Source organism: Malus domestica, chromosome 06 (genome assembly GCF_042453785.1).
Source record: "Malus domestica chromosome 06, GDT2T_hap1".
In the NCBI taxonomy this organism is placed as follows: domain Eukaryota; kingdom Viridiplantae; phylum Streptophyta; class Magnoliopsida; order Rosales; family Rosaceae; genus Malus; species Malus domestica.
In genome coordinates, this window is record NC_091666.1 from 28571492 (window position 1) to 28597904 (window position 26413).

At 37.5% G+C, this 26413-nt stretch overlaps 3 protein-coding genes and 1 pseudogene across 3 annotated transcripts; all 4 read left to right on the forward strand.

Moving 5' to 3' along the window:
• Window positions 1-7684: 7684 nt before the first annotated feature.
• LOC139196920 (protein FAR1-RELATED SEQUENCE 4-like) lies at window positions 7685-8854 on the forward strand. Its single transcript, XM_070823281.1, has one exon. The coding sequence runs from the start codon at window positions 7685-7687 to the stop codon at window positions 8852-8854; it is 1170 nt and encodes a 389-aa protein (XP_070679382.1).
• Window positions 8855-14438: 5584 nt separating this feature from the next.
• On the forward strand, window positions 14439-17688 carry LOC114825481 (disease resistance protein RPM1-like). Its single transcript, XM_070823282.1, has 2 exons — window positions 14439-17199; window positions 17664-17688. Exons 1-2 carry the CDS (start codon window positions 14462-14464, stop codon window positions 17686-17688), a joined length of 2763 nt encoding a protein of 920 aa, XP_070679383.1. The 5' UTR covers window positions 14439-14461.
• Window positions 17689-18586: 898 nt separating this feature from the next.
• LOC139187624 (elongator complex protein 3-like) lies at window positions 18587-21787 on the forward strand. Its single transcript, XM_070823711.1, has 2 exons — window positions 18587-18941; window positions 21490-21787. Exons 1-2 carry the CDS (start codon window positions 18705-18707, stop codon window positions 21664-21666), a joined length of 414 nt encoding a protein of 137 aa, XP_070679812.1. The 5' UTR covers window positions 18587-18704; the 3' UTR covers window positions 21667-21787.
• Window positions 21788-22252: 465 nt separating this feature from the next.
• LOC103426997 (elongator complex protein 3-like) lies at window positions 22253-24558 on the forward strand (annotated as a pseudogene).
• Window positions 24559-26413: the final 1855 nt, after the last annotated feature.

Genomic DNA, 26413 nt, shown 5'->3' on the forward strand with positions numbered 1-26413 from the left:
AAAACCAATGAACATATATGGTTTACTTACCCCATCAGCATCATCAGAATTCCGAAGTGCAGCAACTACGTCGACCAATTGTGAAAATTACACAAGCGGGATGAATATTATCCTTGGCTCCTGAAAATTACACAAATCATATGGCCGTAAAGATGACTCACTTGAAACATCAGACTCTCATTTCATTAGCATCGTCATTTTCATTGTCGTCCAAGACCGACTCGTAGTTTAGTGCAACTGGATCAACCAACTTAGATTCATATGATTTCCAATTTCTACTCGTACCATTACTTGCTAACCATCACTAGATTTATGGGGTTAAGCCCTTTTTCAGCACTGAGGTAGATGTTTCAGGATTGTCGATACCCTGTTGTATGCAATTTGAGGTGCCCGGAGTTCTTTTTTCAAGGGTATGACAACCCAAACTCCCAGTCGATAGTGTCCCCAGTGCAGCTATCATCAAGGTATAGAGGATTGTTGGGGTCTATCACCTTGGAGAACACAAGCAATATTGATGGCCATTTTCCGAATTAAATGATTAGGGCTTTCTAGCTTACCTACCAGCAAAGACAAGATATAACAGGATGATAATGACCACTGGCGTTGGAGGAGAGAATACTGATAGAGACACGGAGAAGTATTTACAGTTCACTCCTTTGAGAATTGAGTGCATCACATCCTTGGTCTCGTTTAATTCTTTTTTAGACATGTTTTCCATGGAAAGGCCTATAGTTGCAGATGCATCTAATATTGCAAGATTAAGGGACAAAAAATTCCAAGAGAAGTATAATAAAACGAACTTCTCTCGACTGCAATGGGATTTTCTATAGGAAAGTTTCAGGCATTTCATATTAATGTTAGGCTTGTAGCTTCTACAGGGTTTCCCATTGTAAAGTCCTGACATGAAAAATCATCAAGATTCATCGCAGACCCTGCGTAAAACGGGAGCCTTGTGCACTGGGTACGACCTTTCTATTCATCGCAGACTATACCAGATGCTGGATAAAGACATGAAGGATACAAATTTTCTGTTCCATAGGGGCCAGTTGCCCAAACTCTTTCTTAGACCAAACTGCTACCAGATGCTGCGATGTATCTAAGAAATTTCGGGTATTGTGACCTTAGCGAGTGAACTACTATCAGGTGGGCGTTCAAGAATAGTAAACTGAAGGATCCATCGCAGGCAACAAACACGAAATACTTTCCAGAGTAAAAATTTGTCAGAAAACATTGACCTAATAAAGAGGAAAGCTGAAATTAAACACTTGTATAACACAAAACAATACTGCAAAATGAAACAGTAGTAAAACAATGCATTCTTCCTTGTAACTAATTAAAGAAAATCAAGATTTCCATAACTGAGCTTCAACTAAGTGAGTTTCATTTGCTCCGAAACCTTACTGACATGAATTTTGTCTACTTCCTATCTGATGATGTATAATCAAAAGACGGGACAGTAATCATATGCTTGAATCCAATATTTCAGAAATTACTACCCAAAAAAATGTCAAGGTTGATGGCCAAAAAAAAAAAAAAAAAAACCAAGTATCTATAAAAAATGTAGGCTACTCTATAGATCAACCCTGGAGAGAGGGGGGAGGAGGAAAGAGTTTTTTTCTTTTTTTTTTGCATAAATTATCAATGTATATTTCAGAATTATGACGACTCTGGGGAAACAAGCTAGCAAGATCTGCGCGCAGGGACAGAACATTCATACGTAAAGGCATGCGAAAAAAGGTGTCGATATACAAAAACAATGGCATACCAAAACCACCGAAAGAGATGCCAAAGTACCCTCAAGCCAATCTCCAGGAAAATCAACCATCAGTTATGATCTTAAGATTTCATAAACTCCATCTGATTCAACGCCATTCTCTACCGGCCTGGAGCGTAGGTAATTTGACACATGGTTTTCTTCCCAAAACTCAAATTTTCAAAATTTACAGCCAAATAAAAGCCGACATATTTCAAGGGAATTCTACACACATAAATTTTTAAAAACACAATGGCAAGGTAACTAGAGCTAAAAAAAAATACCAATTAACGGAAACCGAGCAGATGACGAAAATGCGGCTCCTCCATAGAATGCGTGCCACCACTCTCTCCTCTCATCTGCCGAAGGAGCCTCGGAACTAAGTAGCTGCACACACAACACAACAACAGAAGCTCAGAACTCAAGAAAAATCGCAGCAACAAATAAATTTCGATAAAATTCACAAATTTGCCAAATTCATTAGCTCACCTGCTCTCTGTATTGCTCGTCAATAGCACTTGAAGTTCCAAATTTCACATCATTCAACTTCCAAAAAATCATTCTTTCACTTACAATCCAACGACACAAAAAGTGGAAAAAGTCCAATCTTTTGGTTTTGGAAATTTCTCGGAAACCAAACAGGCGTTTCAGGAACTCGGGTAGAAGTTGGAAAGTTACCTGAGAGAAGAGAGGCGCCGAGAGGGAAGAGAAGAACAAGCGCGCAGATGACTTGGTATACGTGCTTCGCCTTCTTCACGGCTGCGATTTCTTCTCTTCCACTTCGCTTCATGTTTTGGAGCCTTCTCCTCCACGTTTGTTTGTTTCTCTCTGCATCAATCTGAAGCTTCTTGCAGCCGATTTTTTGTTCACCGATACGTAGTGAGTCTATTTTTTCGGCGGAAAAATAATCAGTTTCGGGAAGAGACCGTTTCGAGACTTCACGGCTGCGTTTGATTTCCAAAAATACACAAATTTTTTAGTTTTTATTATGTTAATTTTAATTTAAACTTTTTTTCCTATACCATTTGCAATTTAATGGGGAAAGTTTGCGAAAATAATTTTTATCGTCTTTTGTTCTGTATTTATCTTTTTTATTTAAGTCTTTAGATTTATTTTTTATTTATGTCGTTTAATAGTTTAAAAATTAAAATAAATATTATAAAAAACAAATTTTTGCAAACCGTCTCTGTAATAATTTATAATTTAAGCCAAATCAAGCATAAAAAATATATTTATTATCAAATATCCTTTCCTTTTTAATGTCATACCCAAAAGTTAAAAATAAAAATAGTTTTTTTTTTTCTAGTAATTTTTGGAGAATAATTTTGTTTAGCTAATTGACCAAAAAACCAGAAAGTCTGTTAAACCTTAACAAACCCGAGTTGAAGCATAGAAACGGCGGTGCTAAACCTCTTCTCTCCAAGCTCCGGGCCAAGCCGGTCCGGACCGCCTCGGGCATCGCCGTCGTGGCCGTGATGTCGAAGCCTCATCGGTGCCCCCACATCGCCACCACCGGTAATATTTGCGTGTACTGCCCCGGTGGTCCCGATTCGGACTTTGAGTACAGCACTCAGTCTTACACTGGATAGAAGCCTACTAGCTTGCGCGCAATTCGGGCAACGTATGGCTTTCTCTAGTTCATTGACGCATTTTATCGAACACTTGATAGGGAATTCCAGTTTTATGTTATTCATGATTCGTTTCGAAGTTTAAAGTTTTTGGCTTGATTGATTTTTCACCATGAAATTGAGAGCTTTGTAATGAAGAGATTATTTGAAGGAATTGGTGTTTAAAATTGGATTATTGAAGTTAATTTGGTAGTTAATCATTTGGTTTTGTGTGTTTAGATACAACCCATATGTCCAGGCTAGAAGCAGGATAGATCAGCTGAAGAGATTGAGTCACAGTGTAGACAAGGTTTGGTCTGTTCTATGTTTAGAGCTTAAAGAGTTTATTTTCGGGTTTGCAGATTTCCATGATAGAGTAATATGCATAGTTGTCGCCTTATAACTGGTACTGAATTTGTGTTTTCAGGTCGAGCTCATCTTAATGGGCGGTACTTTCATGTCGTTGCCCGTGGATTACTTTAGGCGATCTCCAACCGATGGTTGATCAGATGACTCGTTTTAGCATTCTGGTCCTCTAAAATTCTCCAAGATATTAATATTTTTATTGAATAGTACATGGTCATATTTGCCTCCGTCTTCAACCGAGGGCTAAAGGGCTAAACATAATTTATTATTTAAAAACTGCAACTTAAATTCAAATTCAACGGCTAAGTGACATCAGCATGACGTTAGCTAACCGTTGTTTAATGTTGTTTCATGTTACTTAATTTAATTTAATGTTGTATAATGGCTTAGGAAGTTATAGGAAAAAATAGAATTTAAAAAAAAAAATATGAAACAAATTTTGTGAAATAGAAGTTATAGAAAAAAATGGAATTTAAAAAAAAATATGAAACAAATTTTGTGAAATAGAAGTTATAGAAAAAAATGAAATTTAAAAAAAATATGAAACAAATTTTGTGAAATAGAAGTTATAGGAAAAAAAATATGAAACAAATAATAATAATGTAAAAAAAAATCAAATTAAATGCAACGGCTAGTAGCTGTTTCATTTGAATTTTTTCTTAATAAATCCTGTCGGTTATAACCGACAGGAATAACAAAACATTAAAAAAAAAATAGTCAGCCCGGGGCTAGCTGGCTGGCCGAAAGCAGCCAGCCCTTTGGCCCTTTGAAATTCTGTGGGGCCCTCCCAGATTCCCGAGCCCTCTGGCCTAGCCCTCGGTTTGAGACGGTTTTAGGGTTACTTTCGGCCTTCTGGCCCTCTGGACCATTCGGTTGGAGATGGCCTTATTAGAAATTGGAGTCCATACGAGGATGTGGCTCGTGACATTGTTTTTGCTTGGCAAAGGATGCTGGTTTTAAGGTCAGCCTAGTCCCTTATCATAAAACTCACTTACCTTCACCGTGGGAAAAGAACGGATTTTGGACCTTTTATATCTACAGTGACAGGAGATTAATCTTTCATCAAAACAATTTGTGAGCCCATAATTAAGCGAGAATATTTATCAAAAGAGATGTGATATTCACACACTCTATTTTACTTTTCACACATCCTTCTAATTTTCTGCCTTCAGATCGGATAAATTGAAGAAGATTAACGGATATAAATTAACAAATGGTGTGTGAGAAGTAATTTGGGGTGTGTGGATAGCACACCCCTTATCAAAATCTAATTGGTTTTGGTGTTATCATTCACTTTATCTAAAAGTTCAAGAAGAAGTATGTGTTTGTATGGCTGAACATAAATAAAAAATATGGGCAATAATGTGATTCCACACAAACCAAATCTCACTTTTTTTTTTTTTTCCTTAAACTTCAACTACATGTGATTATAACATGTCTCTAATATTTGAAAAAAAAAAGTCACTCTCCCTTCTGTCCCCGCTCCTATGTTTTTTCTCACTTTCTCTCTTCTTTCATTTTAAGAACAAAAATAAAAAACGTTCACACACACTTTATATGTGGGCGTCCACTAGTACTATTATTAAGCAAAGAGCTTTGTCAACTTTCTTAAAATGACAACCATGTTCTTATTTTTCCTATGTTAACCTTACTTTTAGTACATAATATTTATAAATATAAGGACAAAGTAATAATTATGTAATATATTAAAATAATAAAAGATATGTCCACGTTAGAAGAATATGTCCCATTATTGTCCCATTTTTCAAAAATAATTTTTATTTTTAAATCTAATCATATTATTTAATAAATAAAAAATGAAATTGTTCACTCAGAGTGATCTGCTGGTTTACATTTAACAAGGAGACCATCAAGGCATCAATGATTAACTGGTACGCATGATTGGTGTGTTCCCAGACCACCTCTGTGATTGAAGACTTATTTAAAAGAGTGGTCAAGAATAGGTAGAGATGTTGAGCTACTTGGAGTCCAAAATTTGGCAAGAAATAAGCCACAGCACTTTGGTAGATTGATATAGAATTAATTCTGAACTATAAATATATCATGCATGGTGGAACTGTTGCGGGAGTATTAATGAAAATGAATAATTACGATCATTCGTTGGAGTCTTCAATTAATAAAATATGAGATTTATAAAACATAAAAGTAAAAGTAGTTGCGAGTTCATTCTCGGAGTACCAAAATCTATGTTTAGCCTAAAGTCACTAAATAAGGGAGCGAAGCCCCTCAGATAATGTCTGATAAAATGGTCATATTTGATTTCAAATTTGTGGACTGAAAAATGATTATTAAAAAAAAGAAATTGAGTTATCTGTTAATTGGGTTAACATAATAAAAGGGTTGTGATTTTCACACACCCTTAATTTCCTTTCCCACACCCCTTCTTATTTTTTAATACTTAATTGATATCTTACTATTTACTCTTCCATATATACCCTTTTTACTTTTTGACTTTTAAAAGTTGTTTTTTATTTTTTGATTGTGTTGTAGATTGGAGTAGCAGCCCGATTCTTCCCACTCCCCTGCTTTTTCCCTTGCTTTCTCCCGCTTCTTCCCCAAAACCCAGACACCTCCTGCTTTTTCCCCAAACCCAGACACCTCTCGCAGCCCGATTCCCTCGCCGCCGTAAATATTTCCACTGCTTCTTCGAAGCCTCCCACTCCCTCCGCCAAGCCCAACGAGACCTATTCTGAAATTTCCACTGCTTCTTCTCTTTCCGTTCCCCTGTCCTCTTTATTACTTCTTGTGAAAAACCACAATGGATGACCTAATAATAACAGATGAAGAACTCCAGATGGACATTGAGTTGCAGAAGATATTGGATATGGCATGCAAGGAGGATGGCATGGAAGAAATTTCAGAATGCATTCCTCCTTTTAACACTTTTGATGGTAATTTTCTAAAGTATTTTCTCAAATTATTAAGATTGATTTTGGAATTTAGGGTTTTTGTTCTCTTCTTGCCTCAATTTGTTTTTTAGGTTTAGTTTTTTCTTTCCCTAATTTGTGGTTCAAATGATAATTGAATGAATGAATACTGGTGGTTTAAGATAAATGTATCATGTAACAATGAAGTAACTGAATCCAGGGGAAGAAATCAGAAAATCACGAAACTAAGTTTGTAAATGTTTTTGACATCAGAATTTTTTTTACAAGAATAATGAAAAATTAGGCAATGCTCAGAGACTAAGGAGCAAAAGATTAAAAACTACCATGCTTACGTGAATGCACCGGGCAATGCTCTATAACATATTTTTCTCTCATGTACACGGCAATGCTCTATAATAGAGAATATTGATTTGTGTTGGTTTTGGGGAAATTAATTTTCTATTGGAATCTATTGGTCCCCAATACACTTTAACTTAATGGTAAATTGGTATTAGGTTTAATTGTTGTGGTTTTACCTAGGCTCCATGTTTTGGTGTAAACTTGATATAATGCATACAATGCTTTGGTACAATTTGATACTTAAATGTCTAGTCCATTGATAAAAAGTATATATTCTACATATATAAATGTGTTGGTTTGTGATATATAGGAAGTCAACCAACGATTGATGAGCCCGATAAAATGCTTTCTTTGTTGGCGAAATGTTTTGAAAGTCGAGAAGACCTCATCGGGGAAGTTCATAAGATAGCATTAATGCAAGGGTTTGCAACCGTTATTAGAAGATCTAAGACAAATACATATGTTGTATTGGTTGTGATAGAGGTGGGGATTATCGAGCCTCTAAAACTTCACTAGATGAAAGAAAAAAAAACTCAGGATCTCGCCTCATAAATTGTCCATTTGAAGTCAAGGGGCGTAAAAAGAAATGTGAAGAATTTTGGAAGCTAGAGATAAAAAGTTTATTGCATAACCATGAACTTTCAAATGACATGTGTGGACATCCTTCTTGTCGTCAATTTTCACAAGAGGAAATCTTACGAATTAAAGAAATGAGTAAGGCTGGTATACCACCACGCCAAATTCTATCTTCGCTTCGGCAAGGCAATCCTCATCTTCAAGTAGTTTCTCGAAACATCTATAATCTAAGAGCTAAGATTGTGAAGGAGAGTCTAGCTGGGCGTCCAGTTATTCAAGCATTATTAGAAGAACTTGGTGAAGGTGGTTTCACTTATAACATTGAGTATGATCATGAAGGCCACTTGACTCATTTGATCTTTGCTCAACCCTTGTCTATAGAGTTGACCAAGAGCTACCCATATGTTTTTGTGATGGATTGCACATATAAGACCAACAAGTATAAGATGCCATTATTGGATATCATAGGAGTTTCAAGTTTCAACACATCCTTTTATTCTTGTTTTGTTTTCATGCAAAATGAGAAAGAAGAGGATTATGTGTGGGCTCTAAAAATGTTTAGTAAGATTTTGGGAGTTGATAATCATCCTATGGTGATTATAACGGATAGGGAGTTGGCATTAATGAATGCTATACGCATTGTCTTTCCGAGTACTTCCAATCTTTTGTGCGTGTGGCATATTGAGAAAAATATACTTGCAAATTGTAAAGCTCATTTTGAGGAAGAAGTTGATTGGATTGATTTCATTTCTACTTGGACAATTTTAATCCAATCTCCTAATGAAACATCATTCAATGAAGCTTGGAGTCGTTTTGAAGTTAAGTACGAGGAGAAGAAATTTGTTTTGAAATATATTCTTGGTACTTGGCTTCCATACAAAGAAAAGTTTGTAAGTGCATGGTCAGAGAAAGTTACCCACTTTGGTAACCGTGTTACTTCAAGAGCCGAAGGTGCACATGCAACGCTAAAAAAATATCTTCAAGTTTCAACTGGAGGTCTTCGCGAGGTAAAAGAAAAAATATGCCTTGCTATTGAAAATCAATTTCAAGAAATCAAAACTCAACTTTCAAGTGAAAAAGTTAGAGTTTCACACAAGTTTCGACTTCCCTTCTTCAAAGAGGTTGTTACTCATGTATCTAGATTTGCATTGAATGAGTTATATAATCAATATGAAGCATCAAGTTCTTCTGATCTTCCATCTCAATGTAAGGGTCATTTTCTCAAGACAATGGGTCTTCCTTGTGCTCACATGATTAGAGAGATGAATATTGAAGTCTTGCAACTAAATGACATATTTCCATAATTGAGGATTGATAGAAGATTGTTTGTCAATGATCGTCATGTAAGCTTGGACAATGAACAAGATCAAATAAGCGGCCTTCTATTGGTGTTTAAAGATAAGTATGAAAAGTTGCCTCTTACTCAAAAAGAGGATACCAAAAGGCAACTTTGTGAATTTATTGATACTTCTCTTCCATTAACTCTTGAGCCTAATGTTAAACCTCACAAAGGTCGTCCAATGGGTTCTAAAAATTAGGGGTGGGCACTTAGAACCGAAAACCGAAACCGAAACACGAACCAAATCGAACCGCACCGAATGGTTTGGTTTTGCGGTTTTGGAACTGTTTTGGTTTTGAAACCGAACCGCATCATAGAAAACGGTTTGGTTTCGGTTTTGGCTTTTGAAAACCGCATCGAAACCGAACCGCACCGCAAATATTAATAAACATTTAATTAAATGTCCATATTAAATTTCATGTTTTAATTGGTTGTTTGTTAGAATCCATGCACTTAGTATGGACACAACCACACTGGAATATCATCATTCATCACTTTCTTTCGTTCATTAACTTCAAGGACCTTTGTTATTTTATACCATCACACACACACACACACACACACACACATATATGTACAAGGGTGGACTAATCTTGTTATCAAGAGTCGAACACTGATCTAATGAAGTCCACTTATTTGAAGCATGATATCACATATTCTAGTATGAAAGTTTCACTCATGTTTAATGAATTCAAAGTTATTCAACTTGTTTTATGTTATACTTTGTACGGGACACCTTTTTGTTGCACAAACATATTTTAACATCACAACTGCATGCAACATGCTAATTGTTTATATAACAAATGTATTTTTCCTATTGCTACTGGGAAATGCATATTAATATGTTTAATTTCAAATTGTACATTTTTTCTTAAAAACCAAACCGAAACCGTTTGAAACCACACTAAACCGAACCAAACGATTTGGTTTTATTTCGGTTTTGGCTTCAAAACCGCACCGAACCAAACAGCAAACAATTTTAGTTTTGGTTTTGGTTTCACTCAAAACCGCACCAAACCAAACTGTGCCCACCCCTACTAAAAATAGAAAAGAATCAAGCTCTACAAAGCGTGGTCCTTCAAAGTTTGAAATAGTGGAGAAGGCTCAGAAACGTGCTCGACGGGTATGTCATTTTTTTTATTTATCTTTTAATATTGTCTACTATGGTCATGATTATTTATATATACGTATAACTTAATGTTCATTGTTTATAGGTGTGATGAGCATAATGATTTGCCAAAGAAACTTTTTGTTAATAATAGCTTAGATGTGTAAAGAACACATTAAGGTACATATATTTTTGTTGATTTTTCCCCATAAAAATACTAATTAAGTTTGTAATTTTCTTTCCTTTTGTTGACATGTTTTTATTTTCTTGTAGGTTGGAGTGCATGGGTTTCATATCTTTTGGTAATATTGACATCTCCTTTTGAACACAAGATTAAAGGCCAAACATAGTGTAGGCAGAATGTGAAAGCTTGTAATGATATCTGATGTATTTTTTGGGGCATGAGGCTACTATTATGGGGATTAAAGTGTATGTGGATTGCTTACTAGTATTTTGTACAATTCATGTAACTTATGCATATATGCTATATCATTAGGTAATCGTTTTATTTTTATTTATATAATAGGTGTTTTATACTTGTTTTGGGATCTCTCAGATTAGGCAGTAGAGCTTGAGTTACAAAAGGCATATATGGTTGAGTGTTAGAAAAAGAAAAAAACAAGTTTAAAATAAAATAACAAAAGTATTTTAAAATTTCAATGGTCAAAAAGTAAAAATGGTATATATGGAAGAGTAAATAGTAAGATATCAATTAAGTATTAAAAAATAAGAAGGGATGTGGGAAAGGTAATTAAGGGTGTGTGAAAATCACAACCCTAATAAAATAAGGAGAGAACATTACATTCATACATTATTGAGTTAGTAGCTCACCCATGACAAGTGTTGAATTAGAGAATTGAAAAGTAGTTTATTTTTTTTCAATAGGTGGTGGCGAGAAAAATACAACCTACTCGGTTTCAGAAGACGATTTACAAATTGCCACGAATATCAAAGAATTGGTCTTTGTCCAAAAGTTTTGGTTTTTGTCCAAAAGTATTGGTCTTTGTCTCATGCCGTAATTATTTTCCAATTTTCATAGATTATAATCTTCGTCTCCATCTTCATCTCCGTCTCATATTTCATATTTAATTTCCATAGATTATAATCTTCGTCTCCGTCTCATATTTCATATATTCATCGAGCTCATCAACAAGGAGTCCAATCATTGCAACTCTTTTGTGAGCTTCCATATGCCCCTGAGTATGTTATTATGCACTCTTACTACCATAGATATCCTTCTAGAATATATTTGGAATAAAGTATTACGTGCTTATGAGCTTTATCTCATCATTTGTTTTACTTTTTTCTCTTATTATATATGTCACTCAGATTTAGAGCATTCAGCCTTGAACACAAGATTTTGAATTCGATTTCTTCTTCATCAATGTTGCTTGTATAATAGAAAGGGGTAAGCTATTGATTTGTACCATTAAATTGAATTTGCTTTATGATCTTCCGTCGACTTTTGGACTTTGTTGCAGGTATAAAAGTTGATCCTTACCTTGAGCTCTATCTTCTTGTAAATTTTGGTAGAATTTGGAGTTAGTCTGAAAATTGAGAAACCACCATGTGTGGCGGCGCGAGTGAAAGTCAAAATTTATGGATTTTGGACAGCGAGACGTTCTCGATGTCCTGAGCCCTTATCCAAAATCCATTCATTACGATGGTTCGATTATTCAATTTTTGGAATAATTGACTGCCGTATGATTTTTGTAATTGATGACAATCTAATTGTTGGATTGTCGTACAATTTTTTGAGCATCATAGTTATTAGTTGTTTGATCTTTGAGAACTTATGGATTGGAAATCCGATGTGCTAATCTCCCGAATTAAATAACCTACGTTGTTGACCTTAGAGGACCTACTTATCGACAGTTGACTTTTTAGTCAATGTGCCCTATTCTAGAGTGTCGTTGTTATAGAATGTTATTGAGGCTTGATGGAGCTTAGTTGTCTCATTTCAATGGTGTGTGGTTCTCGGTTGACATGCATCTCGATTTACGTTCAAGTGGCACTTGGTCTCGTTTTATGTGTCGGTCTTATTAAGTTTCTTAAGTGGGGTTTGTGTATTGTATTAGGTTCCTTGGAGCGGAGTCGGTGAATCCGAAAGTGCAAATAACCCAGGTGAGTGACTTTAATATTATATGATATGGTTATTACCCATGAGAATTTCCTTGTTATGTACTTTGTGGATATAACATGAATTTACAAATGATTTTATGGAAATGTGTGCCACTATGCTATGTTTACTTGATGATGCTATTGGAAAATATATATATGTTATGCCTGAAAAGATTGTGGTACATGAGGGCTAGTAGAAGACCGCTAACCCAATACATGGGGTAATGTGGATAAAATCAGAATCTGCACCATGTAGAAGTGGTACATGGATGGTCGTGCTTGGTTAATCCGCAATGGGGGACCATACTACTTTGGGATCGTGCTTGGTTAATCCAGGATGAGCGATCCTTATTATTTAGGTATGTCCATACATATTCAGGGGTGATCATGCTTGGTTAATCCGCAATGGGTGATCACTCTCTATTAGTATCAGTAGGAGTGACTCTGCTTGCTTGGTTAATCCGTTATGGGAGGGGGGGACCACATCCTAATTGGTTACCTATTGTAGGCCTCGGCCAAACTGTGTCTCTCTATAGCCCTAGACTATTTATTACATATATGAAAGATGAGATTGAAGGCATGTGTGGCTCAATCTAGAAAGTGAATTGAATCAAATAGTTTACATGATGGTGTTGCCTTAAAGAGAATGATTTCGGATGTAACTCATTCCTACTCATAACGAAGAGTTGTAATGATGAAATAGATACCAATCTCATTCCTACACGTGATTGTATTATTGATGTTGTGTCATTCATACACAACTTCGGGTTGTGTGATGACTAAGAATGTTGTTAGAAGACGTGTGGTGAGATTCAAATTGATTAACCATTCCTATACGTATAATGAGGTGTATGGTGGTTAAATTATGAAATATGTGGCAATTGGACCCTTGTGATTATTCGGAAAATGAGAAAGGCTAGTGGTGAGTTACAATTCGAAGAGAATGACAAAATGATATTGACGGTGATTAAATTGACCCAGTATTCAGAGAAAAGTCATGTGAGGACATAACACTACTTTGTAGCTTATCCGGGTTTTGATTTGCCTGGTGCACCATTCCCAAGGCGTAGGGTTATTTTGCAGAGCAATGGGTAGAGGTTAGAGAAGAAGGTTGCAGGTTATGCAGCTGTGTGGGCATCGCATTAGAGAATAGGATTGCCACCCTTTGTTGTAAGCTATTTCCGCTAAGCTCTGATGTATATTATATGTATGAGTCTCAGTGACTCTTATGTATTTTATATTGTACTACTACTGTTTTACCGTCGCGTGTCGATTCCGAACATGTCGATCGGGGCATGACACTATTACATATATTGAACATATAAAATGCAAAATGAAAATTTTCTATTTTCTGTAAAGCCTATAACAATTTATTGAAAAAAATGAAAGTATTCAACAAGTCTATTACAATATCTTGAAAAAATAAAATGCAAAGTAAAAGTTATCTATTTTTTGTATAGGCGGGTCTAGGCGGGCGCCTTAGTAGGTCTAGGCGTCATTTATTAATTTTCAAATTCCTAGGCATTAATCGGGGCGGTGGCCAACCACTGGGCGCTGTTGGGATTTTTAGAGCTGTGGTTAACATGTTGATTTAACATGTTGACCCAAAACCTGTTATTTCTTTGTCGTTCAATGTCTGATTAACGGGTCGTGAAAAAAAAATTGTCTGGTATTTGTGTAGAGTTCAATCTACTATACCCAAAACATTCCGTTCTTTCGACGTGTGTACTTTCATTTAACAACAATTTTGTGGTACTTGTCAACTGCCACCTACAAAGAATTGAAACTTTTGGTTATCCTTAACACTGACAAAAATCCATGACAATTGGTGGAAGAATTAGATTGAATGAGTTCGAAATTTTCAATCATAGATTTTTGTTCTTGCACCAAATTCTTTAATTCTAGAGGTCGCACTTGGTGCGATGGCAAGTGCCTTCGCCCATAAGCGGTAGGTCTCGGGTTCGAGACTTGGGAGCAGCCTCTCCATAAATGGGGGTAAGGCTAGCCGACATTCACCTCTCCCAGACCCTGCGTAAAGCGGGAGTCTTGTGCACTGGGTACGACCTTTTGACCAAATTCTTTAATTCTGTGTTCTTGCAAAAAAGACTCGAGAAGTAGTTTTCGGACTTTTGAAGTTTGGCCCTTTGTTAAACTGAATGAAAGTTAAGAACAGAAATTTAAATTTCTTAAGTACCTTATTTAGATCTTGGTTTCGTTTTGAAAACTAAGCACATAGTTTGTTAAATACAAAAATTTATCCACTACATTCTTTTTTTCTTTTTCTGTTGTTTTGAAACTTGTCTTTTCTGCAGACAGATTGCATACCAAGTATCGAAAGCCAAAATGGAGTCAGCTGCATCACTATTGATTGGGAAAATTGCGTTCATTCTTGAGAACGAAGCATCTTCCATAGCGGCAGTCCGTGATGAAGTTGATGAGCTTAAGCTGGAGCTCATAAGCATGAAATCTTTCTTAATAGATGCTGAAGGCAAGGAACCACAAACAGAAGGAGAGAAAACGTGGGTTACAAGCGTCAGAGATTTGACCTGCGATGCTGAAAATGTCATTGATGAGTTCATGTATCACATATATGACAAGAAGAGTGCGACTCCATTTGCAAAATTGCTCCACAGAACCATTTACTTTCCAAAGAATCTTTGGCATCAGCATCGAATAGCCAAAAAATTACAGAAAATCACAAAAAAGATCAAAGCCATTCCAGAGAGGAATGAGAGATATGGTGTCTCTACAATAGAAGGAACAACTTCGGATAGTGTTCCCAGATGGGTGAAGAACAAAGCCGAGTCTTCTCTTTATATTATGGAAGACGAACTAATCGGGATTGAAGACAAGAAGCAAAGGTTAATGGGGTTATTGATGAATGGAGAGGAAAATGAAATGGTTGTGTCTATAGTCGGGATGGGAGGATCAGGCAAGACAACTCTTGTTGCCAATACCTTCAACAACGAAAATGTAAAGCGGCATTTTGACTGTTATGCATGGATCACTGTTTCTCAAACTTTTGTGATCGAAGACTTATTAAAAAATCTGATCAAGCAATTCCACCAAGGAAGAAAGGAAGAGATGACTGCACAATTGGATTCCATGAGTTACAAAGAATTGTTAGAGATGTTGTCGACATACTTGAAGTCTAAAAGGTACCTAGTTGTATTGGATGATGTGTGGGACATTAAACTTTGGCAAGAAATAAGGATACCACTTCTTAATAGACATCATGGAAGTCGAATCATGCTTACAACTAGAAAGAAAGACATAGCATTCTATTCTTTTGAAGTTGAAAGTCGTCCTATTGAAATTGAACCCTTGGGAAACAATGAAGCTTGGGAGCTCTTTAGCAAGAAAGCATTCTCAACTTACGATAATAAATCTTGTCCACCAGAGCTTGAATCCTTAGCATGGAAACTTGTGGATAAGTGTGAAGGCCTACCTCTGGCAGTGGTAACTTTAGGTGGTCTAATGTCTTCCAAGAGGTCATCATCGGAATGGAGAAGCGTATATAACAGCTTAAATTGGCACTTGACTAACCATCCTATGCTGGAACCAATGAGCAGCATCTTGTTGCTTAGTTTCAACAATTTGCCCAACCGGTTGAAGCCATGTTTCTTATATTGTGCCCTTTTCCCAGAAGATTATCTCATCAAAAGAAAAAGGTTGATCAGGTTGTGGATAGCTGAAGGGTTTGTTGAACCAATTGATGGGGTCACACCAGAAGAAGTTGCAGAGGGTTATCTTGTGGAACTGATTGTTCGTAGCATTCTACAAGTTGAAAAGCATGAAGCTGTAGGACTAAGAGCATGTAAGATGCATGATCTTGTGCGTGAGCTTGCTTTGTCGATATCAAAGAAGGAAAATTTCGGTGCTACGTGTGTTGGCAGAGAAATAATAGATAAAGCTGAAATCCGCCGATTGTCAATTCAAACAACTGAAAGAGAAATTAATTCTTGCACAGGTATGTCAGAGCTTCGCTCCTTTCTTGTCTTTGGCGCGTTAGAGAAATTGCCTTCTGGATTCAAGTTGTTGAGAGTTCTAGATGTGCAGGATGCTCCAATTGATAGATTTCCAGATGAACTAGTGTACTTGTTCAACTTAAGATATTTAAATTTGAAGAAAACTTTGATTGAGGAGCTTCCAGAATCCATCGGACGGCTTCACAATCTTCAAACGTTGAACATTTGTGACAGTAAGATAAAGGCACTTCCAAAAGCAATCTCCAAGTTAGTAAACCTACGCCATCTAATCATGTATTGTTACATTGGTGATTTGGCGGTCTTTAGACATGTCAGTGGGACAAAAACAGCATCGGATCTAAGTAAATTACAGAAACTGCAAGTTTTGGATTCTGTTGAATCAGAAGGAAAGATTATTAAAGTCATCAGGAATATGACCCAACTTACAAGCCTCGGTATTACAAATGTGAAAGCAAGTGACGAGATGGACCTCTGTGACTCCCTTCAAAAGTTAGAGCTCCTTCACACTTTGCTTTTAGTGGCAAGTGATGAAGAGGAGTTTCTTCGAGTTAATGCACTACGTTCGCCTCCTCTAGACCTTCAAAACATTTTATTGGCCGGAAAACTAGAAAGGTTACCTCTTTGGTTAGGTTCACTCAATAACCTGACACGTATGTATCTACGTTGGTCTAGACTGGAAGAAGATGTGCTACCTCACATTCAAGCATTGCCGAATCTTGAAACGCTTGGGCTATTTAATGCATATGTTGGCAAAAAATTGTGTTTCTCCAGAGGCTTCATAAAGCTTAAGGATTTGGTGTTGAGCAGCTTCCCGGTATTGAATAGTATAGCTATAGAGAAAGGGGCGATGCCAAATCTCCAGCTCTTATCCATTGCGTACTGCCTGGAGTTAAAGGCATTGCCGCAGGGCATTGAGTTCCTTGCTAACGTAGAACGCTTGACGCTGTCTTCTGTTCCAATGCAACTTATAGAGTCCGTAAGAGGAGGCATGGATCATCCAAAGGTGCAACATATTCCTGAAATCCACCTGCATTATGAGAGAGAAAATATATGGTACCATAAAAGCTTTTCTGGTATTCACTCTCGCAAAAGGTATGCACACTTTTATCCTTGCATAAAAAATTTATTACTGTTAGACTTACCACATTTTTTGTATCACATTTGTACCACATTTTTTTATAGAGGTAGAGCTCATTGACACATGTGGATCTCATTTCTATTAGAGAGATGGTACAAATGTGGTAAAAGTAATATTTTTGTAAAAATATATTCCACAACTTAATTATTTGAACTATTACATTAGAAAGTTAAAAGGTTGGTGATTTTTATACTCCTATTTTTTTTTTTCTTATGCGCTCCTCTTGTTTTGATTCGTTAGTGTTTTGATTTATTAGGCTATGAAAAAGAGGAAGTAGTGCATCGGAGTGTAAAAATCATTTTCCCTCACAGTTTGCTTGTCCAATCTTATATAGAAGTCCGGCAAAGACAAAATATGCATGCATTGAGATTTTATTTAGTAACTGTGTTTCTTTTGTCTTTTAATGTCCTTTTTGTAGAATCAAGCCTCATAAGCACTTGTGAGACTGCAGTGAGTTTTCCTTTGTGCCAATTGATTTTACGGTGAATCTTGACTTTCGTTATAGTAACAGAGCTGACTATATATGTGTTGAGTGATTCGCCAAGGAAGAATTCGTCTATTGTTTGTGTGTTGTGTGAAGTTGCAAACATTGATCGATCTTGGTTTCTTATTTGCCCTTTGTGAAATTGAATAATGCCCAAGATTCTATTTGTGTAACTGAAACTTATATTATTAATTGCTTGCGTGTGTTTTGATGTAATAATATTGGTTTGGAACTGAATCTGTCATTGATGAGAATAATGCCCAAGATTCTGTTTGTGTAACAGGAACTTATATTATTGTTTGCTTGCATGTATTTTGATATAATAATATTGGTTTGGAACTGAATATGTCAGTGATGAGACCAATTCTAACTAAATCAATGATTATGAACCATTTTTCATTTTCAATATTTTTTATTTTTTATCAAGTTTTCAAATATATATTGTTTTAGAGAGGTAAATTTTATGGTGGATGTTTTAGCTCACTATGACTCACTTGAAAAATTATCAGACGGTACGGTATTACTATTTAGGTCGGTGATACTTCTATTCAAATTTTAACATGTGTGCAGTTTCTTACGGCAGCTTTTTAATTTACAATTAATTTTTATTTTTTAGTTTAAACAAAATCAAAAGAACTAAAAATAAAAAGCGTTTTGACGTAGATGCTTAACTTTTAAAGATAAGAACAAAATCAATAGTACCAGATTGATTTTTTAGTATAAAAATATAATTTTCTTTAAAATGAATACTACGGTGCTGCCAGTATCCGAGCCCGCCAGAAAGCAACCCCGACCTGGTCGGGGCAGATTCGAGGCCCATGGACTATCCGAAGAAGAGGCCCGGGTCAGGGCCATCGCCGAAATCGTCAGCTCCATGGTCAACCTCTCCCGAAAGGACCAAAACGTCGACCTAAACGCCCTCTAGACCACCGCGTACCGCAAGTACGGCCTCTCACGTGCGACGAAGCTGCTCAAATGATTGCAACTCTGCCGGAGTCAGACAGTAAAGCTCTTCTCCCCAAGCTCCGGGTCAAGCCGGTCCCAACCGCTTCGGGCATCGTCGTCGTGGCCGGGATGTCGAAGCCTCATCGGTGGCCCCACATCGCCACTACCGGAAATATTTGCGTGTACTGCCCCGACGGTCCCGATTCGGACTTCGAGCATAGCACTCAATCTTACACTGGATACGAGCCTACTAGCAATTCGGGCAAGGTATGGCTTTCTCTAGTTCATTGACGCATTTTATTGAACACTTGATAGGGAATTGAAGTTTTATGTTATTCATGATTCGTTTCGAAGTTTAAAGTTTTCGGCTTGATTGATTTTTCACCATGAAATTGAGAGCTTTGTAATGAAGAGATTATTTGAAGGAATTGGTGTTTAAAACTGGATTAGTGAAGTTAATTTGGTAGTTAATCTTTTGGTTTTGTGTGTTTAGATACAACCCATATGTTTAGAGCTTAAAGAATTTACTTTCGGGTTTGCAGATTTCCATGAGAGCAACGCCAGCCATGCTGGTTGCTCGGGCCACAGGCGAGGAGAAAGGGCCCTCGGGCCGGTGGGTGCAGCTCCAGCGGGGACGGGCCCGAGTGAGGGTGGGAGCCCGAGTCGGAGGCCCGTGAAAAGTTGACAGGCCTGGCCCCCGAGCTCGTGTGACGTCACGTTGACGCAAGGGCTGGGTCCGGCCCTTTTTTTTATTTTTTTTGTGTCAGGCGCGTGCCCCTCACTCGCGAGTGGGGGCGCGTTGCCCGACATGATTTCAGGGGGATGGCCCGCGCGTCAGTTACCGTTGGGAAGCCACGTGGCTTCCCATGGGCCGTTAGATCCCAACGGTTCTTTAATAAGAACTGTTCGATTTACAACGGTAAAAAAAAAAAAAGTTGATTTTATATCAACCGTTCGATCTGAGATCAACGGTTGATATTAATCTGCTTTATAAATTAAAAAAAAAAGAAAAAATAGTTTTAAAATTAAGAAAAGTTACCGTTGTGACGACGTACGTGACTTTTGGTGCCTTTCCTTGCAGGACGTCGTTGAACACTGGGGATTGGGCAAGGACGTTGAGATCATTTTGAGCTCCCGGAACCCCGAAAAAGGCGTGCCATATCCATGTATCAAAAGATGCCACTGCCTCCAAAATGATAGATTTTGATCCTTTTCTGTCCCCATATGCGCCTTGCCATGCACTTGGACAGTTTTTCCACGTCTAGTGCATACAATCGATGCTTCCTATCATCCCAGGAAAACCTCGCATCTCGCCCTTCTTCAGAAGCCTTTGCAAGTCCACGTGAGTAGGTTTTCGGAGGTACTCTGCGGTGTACAAAGATTCGACTGCTCCGCAAAACCTCATCAGGGCCTCAAGAATGGTTGATTTCCCCATCCTCGTTATCTCATCCACTTGGTCTGCAGATGCTCCATACGCAAGCATCCGCAACGCAGCAGTGATTTTTAGCTCAGGCAGGAGACCCATAACACCACAAGCATCCTTCTTTTGCACAAAGTAAGAATCATGGTTGCAAACATCAGTCATGATTCTGTTGAACAAATGTCGTTCCATTCTAAAACGGCGTCTGAAAGTATCAGGAAATGCACTGTTATGGACAAAGTAATCGTCCAACAGCTCTTCACCCCGTCGTTGCCTGCTTCTATCAATGTTTCTTGAACGGTTGGGCCTGCATATCTGAGCAACAGTCTGGATGACTCGACGGGAATGTGAGGCTCTGGCCATTCTTGTTTCATCATCTCTCCTTCTACGCTCCTCATCCTCTTCCATCTCATTTTCGGTTATCTGCAGGTTGAACATTCCTTCAGATTGGTTAAACAATTCCTCCTCTTGCTGATCGATTTCCCACATCATCCTTGATGAAGAAGAAGACATTGTAAGGATGGATGGTGAAGAAGAAGCAGAAATTATGAATAATGAGATAGAGATGTTGAGAAAATTGGTGTGAGATTTGTGAGAATGGATGGTGGATTATATGGACGATTCAGAAAATGATCGGATTGTAGATGAGGCCACGTGGCATGCCGTCATTCGTTAAAAATCTAATCAAAATTTATCCTCAAAGATTCTGAAAAGATAATGACACATGGCACGATCGTATTGGATAAAAATCTTATCGAAATCGATCTCCAATAATTTTATATTTTCGAATAATGACATGTGGCGCAATTTTGAACGAGTTAAAATCTGATCAAAATCTATCGTCAAATATTCTCAAAAGATAACGACACGTGGCACGATGACATTGGATAAAATTCTTATCGAAATCGATTTCCAATAATTATCTTTTCGGATAATGACACGTGGCGCAATTTTGAACGAGTTAAAATCTGATCAAAATCTATCGTCATAGATTTTCAAAAAATAACGACACGTGGCACGATGACATTGGATAAAAATCTTATCGAAATCCATCGTTAAATAATTGTTTGTTTTTATAAAATGACACGTGGCGCAACGAGAACGATTTAAAAAATCTTATCCGAAATTACAAATAATTTTATTTTGTATTATTTAAACAAACAAAAAAACTAATATTTTATTGCCTATTGCCTGGGGGGATGGCTCCAAGGGTGGAGATGCAAATGGCAATTACTGTTCATTAATGGCAGTTACTATTCATTTAAGGCAGTTACTGTTCAAAATGGTGGATTCAATAGTGGATTGCCAGGGAGAAGGCTCCATGGGTGGAGTTGCTCTGATAGAGTAATATGCATAGTTGTCGCCTTGTAACTGGTACTGAATTTGTGTTTTCAGGTCGAGTTCATCTTAATGGGCGGTACTTTCATGACGTTGCCCGTGGATTACCGTGATTACTTTATTAGAAATCTGCACGATGCATTATCGGGACACACTTCTGCCAATGCTGAAGAGGCTTTTGCCTACTCTGAGCATGGTGCTACTAAATGTATTGGAATGACCATTGAAACATGAGTTTTTAGTTTGTTTTTGAAGCCGTTAATTTCTCATTCTTGTGTTTAATTTGGTTGACGGTAATTTTTAGCTTACCATCTAGTTTCCAGTTCATCTGGTCGGTCTAGAAGGTTAACGAAGGTAGTTGTAACTTTTTATTCTGCTGGAGGCCAGATTATTGCCTTGGACCTCACTTGAGACAAATGCTTTCTTATGGTTGTGCTAGACTAGAAATTGGAGTTCAGAGTACATACGAGGATGTGGCTCGGGACAACAATAGAGGTCATACCATAGCTGCAGTGGCTGATTGTTTTTGCGTGGCAAAGGATGCTATTTATAAGGTCAGCCTAGTACCTTATCATAAAACTCACTTACCTTCACCGTGGGAAAAGAACGGATTTTGGACCTTTTATATCTACAGTGACAGGAGATCAATCTTTCATCAAAACAATTTGTGAGCCTGGATATATTTTTCAAATTATTGTGCTCTCCCATAGTTCAGGGGATAATATTTTATCATAATCTAGTTGGTTTTGGTGTTACCATTCACTTTGTCTAAGTTCAAGAAGAAGCATGTGTTTGTAATTGTATGACCGTAATCTTTATGAACTGCAATATTAAAAGCCTTGAGGACTGTTTACAATATGCATATTTGCTGTGTATTCTTGTCGTTCATGTTGATTTACTTTTGTTTCACACTAATAATTTTATGCATTTGCTCTAGGTGGTTGCATGCATGATGCCTGATCTTCCAAATGTAGGGGTGGAGAGAGACATGGAGAGTTTTCGGGAGTTCTTTGAGATTCCCTTGTTCAGAGCAGATGGGCTTAAAATTTATCCAACACTCGTGATCCGTGGAACTGGACTCTATGAGCTTTGGAAAACGGGCAGGTATAGAAATTACCCACCTGAGCAACTTGTGGACATTGTAGCTCGGATCCTAGCCATGGTCCCCCCTTGGACGCGTGTTTATAGAGTTCAGCAAGACATTCCAATGCCTTTAGTTACTTCTGGGGTTGAGAAAGGAAATCTTCGGGGGTTAGCTTTTGCATGGATGGAAGACTTGGGCTTGAAGTGCCGTGAGAGGCTGGAATTCAGGTATGTGGGTAGTCATTCTTGTTTGAACGTGTTTTATGCAACTGAGGCTACAAACATGATCCCTCAAATCCCTTGAAAAAATCTTTACTGAACATTCTTGCTGGTTCTAGGACATACATCACAAAATTAGGCCAGACCAAGTGGAGCTTGTTCGTCGTGATTATATGGCAAATGAAGGATGGGAAACATTTCTTTCATATGAAGATACTCGCCAGGTATTCGTTCTTTATATGTGAGAGAGTGCTTCGTCACACGAAATGATCATTCTATTCTTGTCATGTGCTGAAGTGTTGAGCTGATGGAAGATAACACTTAAAAAGATTATGATTGTAATATTGAGTAGAATATCTAATTTAATTTCGCTTCAGCATATATAGATGAATTGAGGATCTCACTTTTCCAGAACTTCTTGTTTCTCTGATTTGTGTAGTAATTTGTGCACAGAATCTTAAGGCTTGGGTTTTACTGATCAAATTGTTATAAAAAAATCATAAACTACATCACAATAATCATATGAATATTTTCATCTAATAAGACCAAAATCATAAAATTTATTTGAAATTCAATATTGTAATGAGGTGATGATGGAAAGATAGAGGTGGAATAATTGTGGTGGGGTTCCGGGGTAAGGTTTGTATTGGATGGGTGGATTTGGGGCTTTGTGCTAATTAAAAGAGGGAATTGCATGAGAAGTAGTTGGGCCTCGGCTTTGTAGACGAAAAAGAGTTTTAATTTTTTGAATGGCCTGGCTCAAAACGGCACCGTCTAGGCCAGGTCATTAAAAACAATATTAAACTTTCTTCTTCGCTAAATTTTGCTGGGTGCTGCGCTGCAAATTCCAAAACCAACACGGGACCAGGCAGTCGGGTGGTCCTCAACGATCTTCACAGATGCTTCTTCGATCTTCCGGAGGGTCCGGGGACCACCCAGGTCCTGTAATGGATCCGCCCCTGCCGCCACACACTACCTTTCACCTAATTCCCACACGGAGGTAGATTCTCTGCCCTCCCACTTCCCGTGTCTTTCTGTTTGTATGGTCACGGTTAAGCCACGTCAACATTTTATATTACTATTCCTTTTTGTCTTATTATCTCTTATAAAAATATATATATAAAATGTTGACGTGGTTTAACCGTGACCACATAAAACGGGAGGACACGGGAAGTGGGAGGGCAGAGAATCTGCCTCCTTCCCACACACTGCGCCAACTGTTCGACAATATGCCTCAACCAAACCCCCCGCCATTATTCTCCCGCCTCCCACTTCCGCCTACATCCACCTCCCTTTCTGCCGGAAGCGCTGTCACTACTACGACTTCACAATCGTCGCCCTCGGTGCTGCTTCCGCCAAACCGAAGGTGACCCGCAAATGACAAACTACTTCCAGTAACTCTGCCGGGAAATCAACTCCACAAAAGCCGAAAACAAGACCGACCGGCCTCTGGAGAAGGTGGTTTTTTGCAGCGGCACGCCATCTCTTGTGCCGCCAAAGCTCGTGAATTCCGTTTTGGAGACGTTCGAGGTTGAAATTCGGGTTGAGTTCCCTCCAAGTCGAACAAGGCACGAAATCTACGGTTTTAGTTTTGGAATGAATTTGGTCCTGAAGTTGGAGTTTTTTGTTTGCAGGTATACACCAGGGGAGTTCCCGTTGCCTTCAGAAACGCGGTCTGCTGAGTTCTATAAGATGGCGTCTAGGACGCTTTCGGATATCACTGCAAACACAATCTAACTTATTGGAAGAACAAGCCTTTCTATGCTCTCGGCCTTGGCTCCGCTAGCTATGTCGATGGCGTGAGGTTTTCGAGACCAAAGAGGATGAAAGAGTACACAGGTTATGTGGAGAATATGGAGAATGATTTGGTGGAGTGCGGTGAGAGTCCCCGTACGCTGCAGGACATGGCCACGGACGTTGTTATGATCTCTCTTTGCATGAAGAGAAAACATTACATTTATGTACAATTACTGCTTCGCTGAATTAATATTTAATAAATTCGTCTTTGGTCTCACAATGGGATTAGGATTTCTTCCACTGCTCTCACATTCTTTTATTTTATCTTTCTTTTGCTATAAAAAGTTAATATAAGATGTTGACGTGGCTTAACCGTGACCGTTTAAGTAGGAGGGAAGGGGAGGGGGAAAAAAGGGAAGAGAATTCTACTCCCTCACGATGAGCTACCAATAATGTGGTTCAAATTCATTTTTGACGAGAATCGAATTTAAGACATCTCACTTATAAATAAAGAAAAATACTACTAGGCTATATTACCAAGTATTTATTATAATTAGTATTATAAATAATAAATAAAACAAAAAATAATAAAAACTGAAACAAAAAAAAAGAAGAAAAAACCGTACCGTTCAAACTTCAAAGTCAGGGGGAGAGTAAGAGGGAGACCTCCCTTTCTCTGCCGCATATCTCCTGGTTTTATTTTTAATTTTTTTGGTAAAAAAAACCTTCCTGATCTTTTTACTCGTGTTATTACCATTTATCGGATGATATGTTTCCCGCTTGTTCAGATTGTTCTCATGCTTGACCAATGAGGGAAAAAATCATTTTCCACAATCTAATTTAGCACTCAAAATACCAAGAATGAAGAATTAGGGTTTTGGGTTTAGTTTTGTTTACCGAACAAAATAATTCAAAAGATAGAGCGATTGCTCGATACGCTTTGTGTGCTTCTTAATTTTGTATAAATCGAATCAAATCAACATACAGTAAAGACGGATTTTCTCTCCTCCTCCTTACGATCGTGACCAGTTGATATTTTTTCCTTTTGAGTTCTACTGGATTAATTGATTCTTATTCATTTAATATAATTGTTTATTTATTACTTATAATTCACATCATCATCCATGTCACTTAAGGTTTAAACTTTTCAACAATAGTCTTAATCAAGACCATTGAATGTTATAAAGTCTAATGGCTAAAAAACGAGTGTAAAAATATTTGTCTCTTGATCATATTATATATGTACTTTTAGATATGAATATAAATTATTCTCTACTAATTTTTCAATACGGTATGATAATATCGTCAGTAATATTATCGAATACCAATAAATACCTAAAATTTCAGTTTGCTACAATACCGTGTCATTATCGATCGGCATAAAATCAATATGGTACAGTTGTCAATCGGTGGCACGATAAGTGTTGAATCAGAAACTGAAAAAGTAATTGAATTTTACTGAAAGTGTATATAAACTTTTGTAATGTGAATTAAAATTACAGTGTGCTTGAGTGATTTTTCAAAACCTTGTGTTTGTTATTTGAAATAAGAGTTTTCTATTATATTTTATATTTTATTCGTGCACCAATTATTTTTCTACCGACCCCAAATTGGAAGCGCAACTTTAATTGACCTCACCACGCAATTATTGACGGCGAGCAAAATACATCCTACGCGGTTTCTTTACAAATTGCCACGTACATCACTTTATCATCTTTGTCCAAAGGTTTTTGTCTTCGTCTGAAATTATTGGTCTTTGTCAGACAGTATTCGTAAGAACCAAAAAGTACTGGTCTTTGTTTCATGACTTCCATCGTAACTTCCAATTGTTTCTAATTCTAAAGTGAATTTCTCTAATTTTACTTGTTTCTCCCTCGTATCGAATGAGAATAGATAAGAGGCTCGTGGAATTGACGTGAGGGCTTAAAAATGGCTATATTCA

Excerpts from the sequence above, each read along its gene's own strand:
- LOC139187624 (XM_070823711.1), top strand. The coding sequence starts at position 18,705 with ATGATTGCAACTCTGCCGGAGTCAGACAGTAAAGCTCTTCTCCCCAAG. Across the intron at positions 18,942-21,489 it reads CTACTAGCAATTCGGGCAAG|GTCGAGTTCATCTTAATGGG; the intron begins GTATGGCTTTCT and ends TTGTGTTTTCAG.
- LOC139196920 (XM_070823281.1), top strand. The coding sequence starts at position 7,685 with ATGAGTAAGGCTGGTATACCACCACGCCAAATTCTATCTTCGCTTCGG.
- LOC114825481 (XM_070823282.1), top strand. The coding sequence starts at position 14,462 with ATGGAGTCAGCTGCATCACTATTGATTGGGAAAATTGCGTTCATTCTT. Across the intron at positions 17,200-17,663 it reads GGTATTCACTCTCGCAAAAG|AATCAAGCCTCATAAGCACT; the intron begins GTATGCACACTT and ends TCCTTTTTGTAG.